The sequence below is a fragment of the Balaenoptera musculus genome, chromosome 19 (assembly GCF_009873245.2).
Source record: "Balaenoptera musculus isolate JJ_BM4_2016_0621 chromosome 19, mBalMus1.pri.v3, whole genome shotgun sequence".
NCBI lineage: Eukaryota > Metazoa > Chordata > Mammalia > Artiodactyla > Balaenopteridae > Balaenoptera > Balaenoptera musculus.
The window spans coordinates 14,511,807-14,525,907 of record NC_045803.1 but is presented as its reverse complement, the minus strand read 5'-3'; the positions used below and the strand labels follow the sequence as shown (position 1 = coordinate 14,525,907).

The following is a 14,101-nucleotide window of genomic DNA, read 5'->3' as shown; positions in this document are numbered from 1 at the left end:
GTCAGGGCTGGGAATTCTAGAGTTAGCTCCACGAGACAGAGTCTTTACCTGCCAGTGGGTCGGGAAGGGATGGAATGGGGTAATGACCACATGGGGCAGGGGGTGCCTGATGACATGCCCACCTCCCCTCTCCAGCTAATCCAAGCCGGCAAAGGCGAGGCCCTGCGGATCCGCGCCATCCTGCGCTCCCTCGTGCCCCTGGACGACCTCGTGGGCATCATCAGCCTCCCACTGCAGATCCCCACCCTGGGCAAAGGTGCGGAGGGGCGGGACTCAGCAAGGGAGTGACGCTGGGGAGGAAGCAGAGGGACCCCAAGGGCAGCCCTGACCCTGCTCTCTTGCCCACAGATGGGGCTCTGGTACAGCCAAAGATGTCGGCATCCTTTGTGCCGGACCACAAGGCGTCGATGGTGCTCTTCCTGGACCGCGTGTACGGCATCGAGAACCAGGAGTTCTTGCTGCATGTGCTAGATGTGGGTTTCCTGCCCGACATGCGGGCGGCCGCCTCGCTGGACACGGTTAGTAGTCTGGCCACTCTCCCGGCCTCCAGAGTGGGATGTGTCATGGGAATAGTGGCAGCACTTTTGTTTGTTCTGAACTTGTGTACATATCATAATCCTCCCTCCTCCACCATCAAGATAGAAAACAAAAACCAAGAAAAACTCTGAGTTCTGGGAAAGGGTGGGTGGAAATCTCCAACACCTCAGGTTATAGGAAAGAATTCTCAGTGATGGCTCAGCACCGTGGAGATACAAAGACCCATGCACAACACCAACAACAAGAACAATAATAATAGAAGGTGACAATGCCACGTTAGGATGAAGACTGATAACTCACCATTGGTTTGGCCAAATGGAGGAAGCAGTTTCAGTGAGGTGGTGGGGCTAAAGCCTTATGGGAAAGGGTTTAGGAGAGCCTGGGAGGACTTCCCTGGCAGTCCACTGCAGGGGGCGCAGTGTAAGTTTGCCCCCTGGTCAGGGAACTAAGAGCCGATATGCCATGCGGTGCAGCCAAAAAATATATATATAGAGAGAGAGCGAGCCCCTCTCAGAGAGAGAGGCTGAGAGGTGAGGTATTGGAGACAGCGAGTGTTGACAGTCTACACAAGTTGGTGACAGAAGAGGCAGGGAAATGGCGATGTGCTGGCCGGGTGAACTTGGTCAAGAGGAGGCTCTTCTTAAGATGGGAGAAATGACTGTTCCCTACTGGGAAAGGGAACCCCGGAACTTGAATCTATAACTACCGGTTTATCAGAAATACAGGGGGCAGAGGAACTAGTTACCTGACACCACTGGGAAGCGACCAACCAAGGCCAAAATGTAGGAAATTCCATTGGACCCATGACTCAGTTTCTTCAGCAAATAAATAGCCTTAAAAGGGGGGGGGGGGGGGAGGAAAAGGGACAGTTACTGATGGAGACACCTGTCAGCCAAGTACAGTATGGGGGTCTTCTTGGGGCCCTGATCCAAACAATCGCAGCTAAATGCAAAGCCATTTTTGAGACAATTAGAGAAAGCTGATCATGATTATTAACAGATTTCGTTAATTCTGTGAGGTGTGATAATGGCAGCATGGAATGTTAAATAGAAGTATTGATACTTGTCTGAATGGAGATACATATTGAAGTATCTTTGGATAAAGTGATATATGGCTGGGGGTTGCATGAAATATTACAGGAAAAAAAGGCGAGGGTAGAGAGGAAAAGCATGCAGAAGGTGGGTATCTGCAGAACAGCCTAATCTGGGTAATGAGGGTTCATTAATTGGCTCCCGGACTTTTGCGTGTATTTGAAATTTTGCATAGTCCAAAGTACTAAGGGTAGTGGAGTCTGGGAGAAGCAGGTTTCAGGGGAAGATCAGAAGCCAGGGTCGTTTGCCCAGAGTTATCCTGGGCGGGTGTCAGGGCTTGATGTCCCCACCCTGCGCCCCAGGCCACTTTCAGCACCACGGAGATGGCGCTGGCGCTGAACCGTTACCTGTGCCTGGCGGTGCTGCCGCTCATCACCAAGTGTGCGCCACTCTTTGCGGGAACCGAGCATCGCGCCATCATGGTGGACTCCATGCTTCACACGGTGTACCGCCTGTCCCGCGGCCGCTCGCTCACCAAGGCGCAGCGCGACGTCATCGAGGAATGCCTGATGGCGCTCTGCAGGTGGGGCGGGACCCTGGTGGGCGGGGCTACGGGTGGGGCGGACCTCAGGGTGAGATAACCCCGTCTTGTGCATGTCCCCGCAGGTACATCCGCCCGTCCATGCTGCAGCACCTGCTGCGGCGCCTGGTGTTCGACGTGCCCATCCTTAACGAGTTCGCCAAGATGCCGCTCAAGGTGAGGGCAAGCCCTCTTCCGCTTGCGTATTTCCATGCTCCACCCACCGGCTTGCTCCGCCCTCGGACTATGGGGCTCATTTGTATCACACCGCCCAGGCCAGTTAACCTGCAAACGCGCGGGCAGCGGGCCCCATAGAAACCTCTTTAACGTTCACTTTGCGTCATTGGTGCCTCTAACACTCCCTAATTAGCGTTTAATTCGCATAACAGTGAGCCAACCCCCATCTTAATTAGCATATATTTGCGTGGGGCACACTTTTTCTAATTAGCATGCTTATTCGCATGCTTAGACCACCGGCCTTCCACTATTCAAATGACTGCATTTATTTCAGTAAATAGTACCACAGCTATCCTGAATATTTGCACACTGTCTCTCCTATTATTTTTTCATTTGCATGCTAGTTTGCATAAGGAGATACCCCCAACTCAGATATTTTAACTATTTTGCGTAATACATCTAAATCAGCCCCCATTTCAAATTTGCATATTGGCTGGTGGAGGCTCTCTTCCCAACTACCACGTGTTTCCATGGGGTGCTGCCTATGTTTCTATTTGCCATGTTAATTCACATAAGCACAGATCACTTCATCCGTATGCCCATTTGCACATAACCCTACCCATGGATTAATATCTGCATGCTTATTTGTGTAAAGAACACCAGACAAATCCAGCTCTGATTTAATGCCCATCCTGACTCTGAATTAGAGTGCCAAATTTACATAATAAACTGTCCGGGACCACTTCCCAATACGCATGCCATTTCCCCTTTATTAGCATATCATTTGCATAATCCACACCTCCTTCATAATTTAAAAGCACTGCCACCCCCCACCCCCACCCCAGGGCCTCCCTGGGCCTTCATTCGCCTGCCACCTGTTAATGTCCCCCTCATTTGTGTGTCCCCCTCTTGTTCCCCCCCAGCTCCTCACCAACCACTATGAGCGTTGTTGGAAGTACTACTGCCTCCCCACAGGCTGGGCCAACTATGGGGTCACCTCGGAGGAAGAGCTGCACCTCACCCGTAAACTCTTCTGGGGCATCTTTGACTCGCTGGCCCATAAGGTCTGGGCACCCAAGGGCCCTGAAAGAAGCCTGTTTGGAGGGTCTGGGGCCCGAAGTCAGGGATCCAGAATGAAATCCTCAAAGTTGGGGGTTCAGGGAGGGAGGCAGTTCTGCAGGTTTGGATCTAGGAGAATCTATGAGTTGGGTCTCCGGTTTGAACATTATGGAAGAGGGAATGGGCCTCTAGTTTGGGGGCTTGGAGGGGGTAACATAGGCGTGGTTTGAGAGTCCAGGTGGGTCTGAGGTTTGGGTTTCAGGGAGAGAGACCATACTTCATGTTTGAGGGCTCAAGAAAGAAGGGTGATGATTGGAGGGGTGAGTTTGAAGTCCTGGTGCTCCAGGATTTGAAGGCTCCGTCAGGCCTGCAGTGACCACCCCCCCCACGCCCTGACCTCCCCAGAAATATGACCCAGAGCTGTACCGCATGGTTATGCCCTGCGTGTGTGCCATCGCAGGGGCCCTGCCCCCCGACTACGTGGATGCCTCATACTCATCCAAGGCTGAGAAAAAGGCCACGGTGGACGCTGAAGGCAACTTTGATCCTCGGCCTGTGGAGACCCTCAAGTGAGGCCTGGGGGCAGGAGGGGGGGGCCTGGGGGCTGGGAGAAGAAGAAGGTTTCAGAGGTGGAAGGAGGGGCCAGCCCTAACATCTGCTGACCCCATCCCCCTAATAGTGTGATCATCCCAGAGAAGCTGGACTCCTTCATTAACAAGTTTGCGGAGTACACACACGAGAAGTGGGCCTTCGACAAGGTTGGCGTCATGGTCCTCCCCTCCCCAGGAACCCCCACCTCTGCCAGCCTTCCTCAAGACCCCAGCTTTCCCCCAGACCCAGATCCTCCCGGAGGGCCCTAGGTTTCCCTGAGACCCATAACTCTTCCTGGGATTCACAGCCTCCTCTGGAACCCTCAGCCCCTCCAGGGTTCCCGCTCAGTGTCTGTCCACACCTCATCCTGCTCCCACTCCCAGCTCCATAGTGACACTGCCCCCACCTGTCCCCTCTCCACCTCCAGATCCAGAACAACTGGTCCTATGGGGAGAACATAGATGAGGAACTGAAGACCCATCCCATGCTGAGGCCCTACAAGACATTTTCGGAGAAGGTGACCAAGCCTTGGCACCCAAGTTGGGGGTCCAAAATTTGGGGGATCAGGGAGGGGTGAGGCAGCTTCATGGGCTTGGATCTAGCTGGATCTGTGGGTTAAGGCTCCCCATCCATGGACTTAGTCTTCCCTCAAACTTGGCTGCCTCCCCTAGACCCCAGACTCCTAGTGTCCCTTCTCTTAGAAAGAGTTGGAGAGACTGCATTTGATTCCTTGACCATACAACTTAACTTCTCTGAGTCTCATGTATAAAAGGGGATAATGAGAGTTTGGGAAGCTCTGTTACAGAACAGGTAAGACACCTGGGATTGAATTCAGACTGGACCACTCCTAGCCACATGGTCAGGGCTTTCCCCTTCTTGGGATACTGGAGGCCAGTGAGGCTGAGCCAGGGGCTCCTACCTCCACCTCCCTCTCACCCCATTCCACCAACTCCACTCCCTTCTGTCCACCCCAGGACAAAGAGATTTACCGCTGGCCCATCAAGGAGTCCTTGAAGGCCATGATTGCCTGGGAATGGACGATAGAGAAAGCCAGGGAGGGTGAGGAGGAGAAGATGGAGAAGAAAAAAACCCGGAAGATATCCCAAAGTGCCCAGGTGGAGGCGGGGCTGGGACAGGGGGCGGGGTCATGAGGGGGTGGTGAGCGGCTAGAATAAGGGGCGGGGCCAGGAGAGGGTGGGGCCAGGCAGGAGGTGGGGTCGAGAGGGGGATAAGGGTCACAGGAAAAAGGTGGGGTCAGCGGAAGGGGGAAGGCCAGGAGGGGGTGCAGGAGAAGGCTGAGAGATCTGGGAAGGAGAGGGCATGGGTCTGAAGAACTGCAAAGGGCAGAAGAGAGGAGGGTGGCTTAGAGACAGGGACTTAAGGAGAGGGCACAGAGGAGGGGTGTAGGGCCAGGTAGGGGGGATAAATTGGCTTGGGGGCTGGGCTTCCTGCTAGTCCATTCATCTTTCCCTTGTCTCCCCAGACCTATGATCCACGGGAAGGCTACAGCCCCCAGCCCCCCGACCTCACCGGAGTTACCCTGTCCCGGGAGCTGCAGGTGAGTCTTCTGGTCCTTTATTTGGGGACTGGAGGCGTCTGTTGGGAGAGGAAGACATCCTCTGAATGTGGGCTTTGACCCTTTGCATCCTCTCTCAGGCCATGGCAGAACAACTGGCGGAAAATTACCACAACACATGGGGGCGGAAGAAGAAACAGGAGCTGGAAGCCAAGGGTGAGGCACCCACCCCACGCCGCACAGACTCCCCTTCGCCGTACTCCCCTAGTCACAGGCTCCGGAGTCATAAGGGCCTGGGTTAGAGTTGTGTGACTTTGAACAGTTGCTTTCACCCCACTGAACCTTCGTTTCTGTGTCTCTACAATGGGGATAATCGCAGCATTTACTCCTGTAGGGCTGTGGTGAGGATGTGAGGAGCATCTGAAAGCAATGTTTGGTTATTCTTATCTCTGTCTTTATTACTATAATTATGCACACCCTGAACTTCAGGAACCACTTCAATGAGCGGCCTGGGTCCCCCCCCACGCCCCTGATTTCTGGTCTTTGCTGCCCCAGGTGGTGGGACCCACCCCCTGCTGGTTCCCTACGACACGCTCACGGCCAAGGAGAAGTCACGAGATAGAGAGAAGGCCCAGGAGCTGCTGAAGTTCCTGCAGATGAACGGCTACGCGGTCACCAGGCAAGCGGGCTGGAAGGCCGGCCCGGGAGGGGTAGGGAAAGTGGGCGGAACCCCGGCAAAAGCTGGGAGTGGCGAGTCCTAGGTAGTGGAGGCGGAGCCAGAGAAAGGAAGATGATGGGGGTGGGGCCTGGGAGCAGAGGCAGGGCCATAGAGGGGTGGGGCCTGGAGAGCAGAGGCGGGGCCATAGAGGGGAGGAGCCTAAGAAGGGTGGGGCCTGGAAAGCGGAGGCAGGGCCTGGGGGAGTCCAGGCCAAACTGGAAAGAGGCGGGAAACACGGCGGGTCTGCGTCTGGGCTGACCTCTCGCTCTGCCTGCACGCAGGGGCCTTAAGGACATGGAACTGGACACGTCTTCCATTGAGAAACGGTTCGCCTTCGGCTTCCTGCAGCAGTTGCTCCGCTGGATGGACATTTCTCAGGAGTTTATCGCCCACCTGGGTACGGAGAATTCCCTCCCCGTCCCCGCCCTAGCTGCAGTTTCACAAAGGCACCCAGTTCATTCATTTCTCCTTCCTCCCCTCATCTAATCATTGTGCCAGACATTGTTCTAGGGGTTGAGAATAAGACAGTGAACAAGAAGACAAAGATCCCTGTCCTCCTGCCACTTACATTCCTGTGGTGGATTCAGCCATTTAAAGTCGGAAATAAGGAGATCACTGAGTGTGTCAGAAAGTGATTAGTGTTATGGGAAGAGGAATACACTGGAGCTAGCTAAAGAGGGTTGGGAGTGTGGGCCGCTTGTAATTTTAAATGGAGTATTCCAGGACTTCCTTGGCGGTCCAGTGGTTCAGATGCTGCACTTCCACTGCAGGGGTCAGTGGGTTTGATCCCTGGTCGGGGAACTAAGGTCCCACATGCCCTGCTGTGCAGTCAAAAAAAATAAAAATAAATAAATAGAGTATTCCAGGAAGCTGGGGAGAGAGCTATGTGGTCATCTGGGGAGAGTATTTTAGGGAGAGGAACAACCAGTGCAGAGGTCGCTGATGTGCGTATTAGGAGGCCCATGTGGCTGAAGCAGAGTGACAGAGGGGAAGAGTGAGAGGAAACGGGGTCAGTGACAGGCAGATCATGACGGGCTTTGCAGGCCATGGTGAGGACTGTGGCTTTTTGCTCTGAGTGAGATGGTGCCACGGGAGCATTCTAAGCAGGAGAGGGCCCTGATCTGCCTTGGGTGTTCACAGGCTCCCTCTGGCTGCCTGTGGGAGCAGACTGAGGGCGGCAGGAGCAGAAGAGAGTGAGAACTGGGCAGATTCTGGATCTATTTTGAAGGCTGAGGCTGTTGGGATGCCCTGCAGATGCCTCTTACATATCACTAAGAATCACAGCTGGGGCCCCTATGATCCCTTCCAGCTTCCCCCAGAGAGCCCCAGCATTCCCCTTAAGAGCCACCCAGGAACCCCCAAATTCCCTTCAGGTGAGTGAGTGGCCCAGCAGGATTCACTCATACATCTCACCCCAAATCCCACGTGAGCCAGACCTCCATGCTGCACAGGCCCCTGGCAATTCCCTCTCCTCCCTGAAGCTCAGTTTGCTCATCGGTGAAAGGGGGATTCTGTTCACCATAACCCGCTACAGTTCTGTCACTTATTTGCTAAGTGACCTGGAGTGAGCTCTTTCACCTCAATTTCCTCATCCGTAAAATGGGAATGAAGGACCAAGTATACAGGCCTCCAGGTTGGGAGGAGATTGTGCAAGAACATTTCTCACAGTGCCAGGGGACATAGCAAGTGTTTAGTAATTGGAGCCTTATTTATTATTATTATTATTATTTTAATAGTATTATTATTTTAATAATATGAATTATTACCGTCACTACGATGATGATGATGATGACTGAAACAGATTTCCACTTTAAAGTTGAATCTAATGTGTCTATATTGACTTCTTGTTTCATTCATTCATTCCACATTTACTCAGTGCCAGATATTGAAGTTCAGAAAGAAAAGGACTTGTGATTGGTGAGGAGGGGGATGTTCCATGGCCTTACCCCATCCCAGTTTGTCCTCCTCCCCATTTTCAGCCTCAGGAAGGGTTTGATCAAGGAGTTAAGGGGATCAGATGAAAGATAGGGGAGAGAGGTTTACCTCAAAGCCAATACAAGTGACTTCATACCAGGAGGCAATCTCCTATCATATCCCAACTCTGCCCCCTCAGAAAACCCTGAGTTCCCTAGCCTTGAAGCCACCATGACCCCTATTTGCCTTCCCCCACCAGAGGCTGTGTTCAGCAGTGGACGAGTGGAAAAGTCCCCTCATGAACAGGAGATTAAATTCTTTGCCAAGGTGAGAGGTGGGCTCAGAAGCTGGAGGAGGCTGGGGACTGGTGGGCTTTCCTCTCTCTTCACCCAAAATCCCCTTCGTCTCTTCCCCATGCCCCCAGATCCTGCTCCCTTTGATCAACCAGTACTTCACCAACCACTGCCTCTATTTCCTGTCCACGCCGGCCAAAGTGCTGGGCAGTGGTGGCCACGCCTCCAACAAGGAGAAGGAAATGATCACCAGGTGCGCCCCCCTGGGACCTGTGACTCACACCCCTGACCTCACGGCATTGTAATCCTGGATCTCTTCCTCCCACCCTTGGACCTTAGAGGCTCTGTCCTAGGCGCTGGGCACTGATCAGTCTACCTGCAGAGGTGATGGAAGGGCTAGGGTGAACAACTGCCCTGGTGTGCCCCAGGACACGGGGCTTTCAGGCAACCTGGGACGAATTGGTCACCCTGTCAGAAAGGCAGACCAGCGTCCCCACCCCCAGCATACCAGTTACTGCTTGTGACTTTCAAGCTGGTTCATCTCTCTGCCTCTCCGCACCCCTCTGTCTCCTTCGTTTTCTCCCCCATCATGCTTTCTCCTCCTGGCTCTGTCTTCTGTCCCTCTCCCCCTGTCTTCCCTGTCCCTCCTCCTCTCATTGTGTCCCCTTGGTGTCCTCGCTCCCTGTTTCTCCTGTCCTGTTTCTTTCTCTTTCTTCAGCCTCTTCTGCAAGCTTGCCGCTCTTGTCCGTCACCGAGTCTCTCTCTTTGGTAAGTAGCTCTGCTCCCGAGCCCTTCTCCCCAATCTTCCCTCTCTTCCCCTCTTCACAACCTCGCCCTGAAGAAATATGGCCCAGGTTCATGCCTTAATCTGAACAACTTTCCCTGTGTTCTTCCTCTGAACTTGGACATGGAGTGGGTGGTCCTGGGGACAGAGCAGTGACTGGGATAGTCCTGGGCCCTGCCATCATGGAACTCTCAGACTCATAACCAGACGGTGACGGCCCAGAGGTCAGGGCCAGGATGGGGGAGGGACAGGAAGAGGGGTCAGGGCCGGGATGGGGGAGGGACAGGCAGAGGGATCACAGCCAGGATGAGGGAAGGACAGGGGCCTATGGGAGTCTAGGTGGGGTGGGGGTGGATGAAGAGAGAGCAGCTGAGTTGGCTGTAGAGGGAGGTACTGTCCCCATAACCCTTTCTTCACCCAAGCCCAACTTCCTCCCCCAGGGACGGATGCCCCAGCTGTGGTCAACTGTCTTCATATCCTGGCACGCTCCCTGGATGCCAGGTGGGGCTAAGGGTCATGGTGCCCACTCCCATTCTAACCGTGCTCCCACCCCCAGCCCCTGTTCTCCTAGACTCTCCTCAATCTTGAATCTCAGATTCTGGAACTGGTTTGCCCCCACTTCCCTGTCAGGACCGTGATGAAGTCTGGCCCCGAGATCGTGAAGGCTGGCCTCCGTTCGTTCTTTGAGAGTGCCTCGGAGGACATTGAGAAGATGGTGGAGAACCTGCGGCTAGGCAAGGTGTCGCAGACACACACGCAGGTGAAGGGTGTGGGCCAGAACCTCACCTACACCACCGTGGCCCTGCTGCCCGTGCTCACCACCCTCTTCCAGCACATCGCCCAGCACCAGTTTGGAGACGATGTTATCCGTAAGGGCTCCTGATCTCAAGGGCAGTTGTGTGTTGGGGGGGTGTCAGTTCAACCAACACCACCCATCCCAGTGTGCCTGATAGAATCTGCAGGTGTTTCAGCGTTATATTTATTGAGAGGATTCATTGTCATAAGCAAAGTGTGCATTCAGTTCAGAAAATCGGTAGGTTAGAGAATGAGTTAATCAGAGCATTAATTCCACGGCTGGCTCTAACAAAAGAACCTAAATCACAGTAGCTTAAACAAGTGACAGATATATTTCTTTTTCATGTAACAGTCTACTGGTAGGTTGATCATGACGTCAGAAGCCCAGATTCCTTCCATCTTGTTGCTCTGCCATCCCTGAAATATTGCCTTTATCCATCTGGTCCAAGATGGTGCACCATCTCCTTCTCATTCTAGCCAGTAGGAGACAAGAGAAAACAGAGGAGGGCACCTCAGTTCTTTTAAAGGAACAACGTAGAAATGGCCCACATCACTTCTGCTCACATTTATCCTATTGGCCAGAACATAGCATATGGCCACATGTCACTGTAAGGAAGGCTAGGATGGTAGACTTTATTCATGTGTTGAGCTAAGTATGGAGGTCTCTTACTAGGAAGAAGAGAAGAGCAGAAAGAAGGTAAGAGCAGATATTGGGAGTCAATTAGCAGTGTCTGCTGTATTTATCCTACCAAATGGCACCTATAGTGTGTGACCCAGCCTGGGAGCTTGTAACATAATGCATACAGTGTGTAACATAATGTTGTTAATGAGACCCGGGCAAGATAAAACACCCAATAGGGGGTGATGACATTGTATGTTCAGGTACTCAAAAAGCCCTACAAGATGTGGAGCATGGCAGAGGCAGGAAAGGGCAGGAAGGGCTGGTGGGAGAGATGTCTTGGAGGCCGAGGAGATAGGCTGTGGAGAGGAGGCATCCAGAGTGAGGCCCTGGCCTGGGGACCTGGGGACAGTGGGGCCTCTATGAGACAAGTTGGGAGAAATAACAAGTTTGAGGGAGATGCCAAGGTCAGTTTGGGGTTCGGTGGTTGTGAGGGGCCCAGGGGATCGGAGGCGTCCAGGACGGGCTCTGGGGACCGAGGGGTAGGGGAGGCCTGTCTCAGTTCACTGCTGATTTGACATTGACAAAAATTAAAAAAGTAGCACTTGGATGGGGTTCTTCCCCGGCTCCAATATTTTTTTTTTCGGCCGCGCCATGGGGCACGTGGGATCTTAGTTCCCCAACGAGGGATCGAACCCGAGCCCTTGGCAGTGAGAGCGAGGAGTCCTAACCACTGGACTGCCAGGGAATCCCTCCAACATTTTATTCTGAAATTTTAAAAACATACAGAAAAGTAGAAAGAAGAGAATTGTTAACAATCTGCCCCATTTGTTTTACCTTTCACTTTATGAGTGAAAGTATTTCCAAACTTTCTGTTGAACTTTTTTTTTTAAATTTATTTTATTTTTATTTATTTTTGGCTGCATTGGGTCTTTGCTGCTGCACGCGGGCTTTCTCTAGTTGCGGCGAGCGGGGCTACTCTTCGTTGCTGTGCGCGGGCTTCTCATTGCGGTGGCTTTTCTTGTTGCGGAGCACGGGCTCTAGGCACGCGGGCTTCAGTAGTTGTGGCACACGGGTTCAGTAATTGTGGCTTGTGGACTCCAGAGCGCAGGCTCAGTAGTTGTGGCGCACGGGCCTAGTTGCTCCGCGGCATGTGGGATCTTCCCGGACCGGGGATCGAACCCGTGTCCCCTGCATTGGCAGGCGGATTCTTAACCACTGCGCCACCAGGGAAGCCCTTGTTGAACTTTTGAATGTGAGTTGCACACACACAGTGACACCTCATCCCTAAATACTCACTCAGCCTGCAACACCTGAATGTTGCAGAACCTTCTCTCCTGTACCCACAATATCAGTATCACACCTAACCTGACTATAGTTAAATTTCCCTATTACCCTCAAAATGTCTTTGATTTTTTTTTAAAATTCAGAATTCAGTGAAGTTTCTCTCATTGCATTTGGTTGTTATGTCTCTGTCGTCTCTTTTCAATCTAGAACAGTCCCCCTGCCCTCTTTTTGCCTCATGACATTTAGGAAGTTGACAAGGTTCTTAACCTGGCCGTCTGGGGTGGGGGAGGTGTGTGGATAACCGATATTGAAGTCACAATTGGATATCTGTTTGCATTTTCTGGAGAGAGTGTCCATCACTATCATCAAAGACATCCGTGACTCCTCTCCAAGAACAGCTAGGCTTCACTGAGTGCCTCCTGTGTGCCCTGTTCCAGTTGCTTTCTGAGTATTAACTCATTTAATCATCACAACAACCCCATGAGGAAGATACTATAATTATCCACATTTTACAGAGAGGGAAACTAAGGCCGCGAGAGAGTTGGTACTTGCTCAAGTAACAAAACTTGTAAATGGCAGGCTGGCTCTACAGCCCCTGCTCTCACCCGTCATTTGGAGACAAGGGAGGGGGTTAGAGAAGAACTGGTACCGACCCTCACCCTCCCTCTTCCCCTCAGTGGATGATGTCCAGGTCTCTTGCTACCGAACGCTGTGCAGTATCTACTCTCTGGGAACCACCAAGAGCCCTTACGTGGAAAAGTAAGGAGAGACAGCCATAGTTTGGGGCCGGGGTGGATACCGTGGGGGCCCAGGGAGGGGAGGGCACAGGAGAAGATGGGGGTGAATGAAAAGCCGGGAAATGGTCACAAAGTCTTCAAAAGACGTCCGCACCGTGGCCACTGCAGTTCCTCAAGATGGCCACGTGAGGGCGCTCAGAGGAAGGCCAGTGAAGAAAGTGGAGGCCACTGGTTGGGGGCCAGGTGGGCACAGGCGTTTGGCGGCCAGGACGCCAGGTTGTTCTGGGCTGGCAGGGGGCACGCAGAAACTCTGGCGGCCCACAGGAGCCAGGCATGCTGGGGGCACTGGGGAGGGCCGCTGGCAGTGCCAGAATCACCGGTAGAGCAAAAGGGCACTCAGGAAACCCAGGGAAACGGCCGCATGGGTGACCACCAGTGAATGGCATCTCTGCCCCGAAGTGTCCTGGGGAGAGGCACTTCTGTGGAGGAAGGGACTGGGATCCAGGACAGGGCAGAGGGGGCGTGGGAGCTAAGCACAGCCTCGTCTTCCAGGCTTCGGCCAGCCCTGGGCGAGTGCCTGGCCTGCCTAGCAGCGGCCATGCCGGTGGCGTTCCTGGAGCCTCAGCTGAACGAGTATAATGCCTGCTCAGTGTACACCACCAAATCTCCCCGGGAGCGGGCCAGTAAGTCGGGCGGGGCTGGGGCAGCTGTCAAGGGTTATATTCCACCTGCACGGGTTCCAGGGAGACCCACTGTGGGTAGTGTGGCCCAGTCTGGGCTCTGAGGGGCTGAGGATTCCCCAGGTTGGGGGCGCTCCAGATTGGGGAACCCCAGAGTTTGTGGGTGCTCTGGATTATGGTGTGGACACTGAGGTCTGGGCATGATGAGTTGGCGTGCCCTGACCCCCTCCCCACACCCCAGTCTTGGGGCTCCCCAACAGCGTGGAGGAGATGTGTCCTGACATCCCGGTGCTGGAGCGGCTCATGGCAGACATCGGGGGGCTGGCTGAGTCGGGGGCCCGCTACACAGAGATGCCGCACGTCATCGAGATCACGCTGCCCATGCTGTGCAGCTACCTGCCCCGCTGGTGGGAGCGCGGACCCGAGGCACTCCCGCCTGCCCTGCCTGCAGGGGCCCCTCCACCCTGCACAGCCATCACTTCCGACCATCTCAACTCCCTGCTGGGGAATATCCTGCGGATCATCGTCAACAACCTGGGCATTGACGAGGCCTCGTGGATGAAGCGGCTGGCTGGTGGGTCTGGCGGGCATGGGCCTCCTGAGTACTGGGGCTCAGGTCCCTGGACCTGATGGTCTCAGAGGGAGATCCCGGGGTCCATGGTTTTCTGGGAGTGGGGAGGAGTCAGAGCTCAGTTTTCTCGGGGTCACAAGGCCAGAGGTCATCCTAAGGAGTCAGAATCTCAGGCTCATAGGGTCTGAGGTGGAAGCATGGGTCCTGGGAGT

At 53.8% G+C, this 14,101-nt stretch overlaps 1 protein-coding gene across 2 annotated transcripts in view; it reads left to right on the top strand.

Annotated features, from left to right (window-relative positions):
• RYR1 (ryanodine receptor 1) overlaps positions 1-14,101 on the top strand; it is a 116,670-nt gene that overhangs the window by 48,287 nt on the left and 54,282 nt on the right. For both annotated transcript variants that reach the window (XM_036832499.1, XM_036832498.1), the window contains exons 46-66: positions 136-256; positions 349-518; positions 1,931-2,151; positions 2,235-2,325; positions 3,249-3,389; positions 3,790-3,953; positions 4,064-4,142; positions 4,403-4,492; positions 4,950-5,090; positions 5,459-5,533; positions 5,632-5,707; positions 6,047-6,170; positions 6,491-6,606; positions 8,383-8,450; positions 8,548-8,669; positions 9,135-9,184; positions 9,641-9,701; positions 9,831-10,069; positions 12,579-12,660; positions 13,191-13,321; positions 13,560-13,892. In XM_036832499.1, coding sequence (XP_036688394.1) covers positions 136-256; positions 349-518; positions 1,931-2,151; positions 2,235-2,325; positions 3,249-3,389; positions 3,790-3,953; positions 4,064-4,142; positions 4,403-4,492; positions 4,950-5,090; positions 5,459-5,533; positions 5,632-5,707; positions 6,047-6,170; positions 6,491-6,606; positions 8,383-8,450; positions 8,548-8,669; positions 9,135-9,184; positions 9,641-9,701; positions 9,831-10,069; positions 12,579-12,660; positions 13,191-13,321; positions 13,560-13,892 — 2,695 coding nt within the window. The remainder of the gene's footprint in view (positions 1-135; positions 257-348; positions 519-1,930; positions 2,152-2,234; positions 2,326-3,248; positions 3,390-3,789; positions 3,954-4,063; positions 4,143-4,402; positions 4,493-4,949; positions 5,091-5,458; positions 5,534-5,631; positions 5,708-6,046; positions 6,171-6,490; positions 6,607-8,382; positions 8,451-8,547; positions 8,670-9,134; positions 9,185-9,640; positions 9,702-9,830; positions 10,070-12,578; positions 12,661-13,190; positions 13,322-13,559; positions 13,893-14,101) is intronic.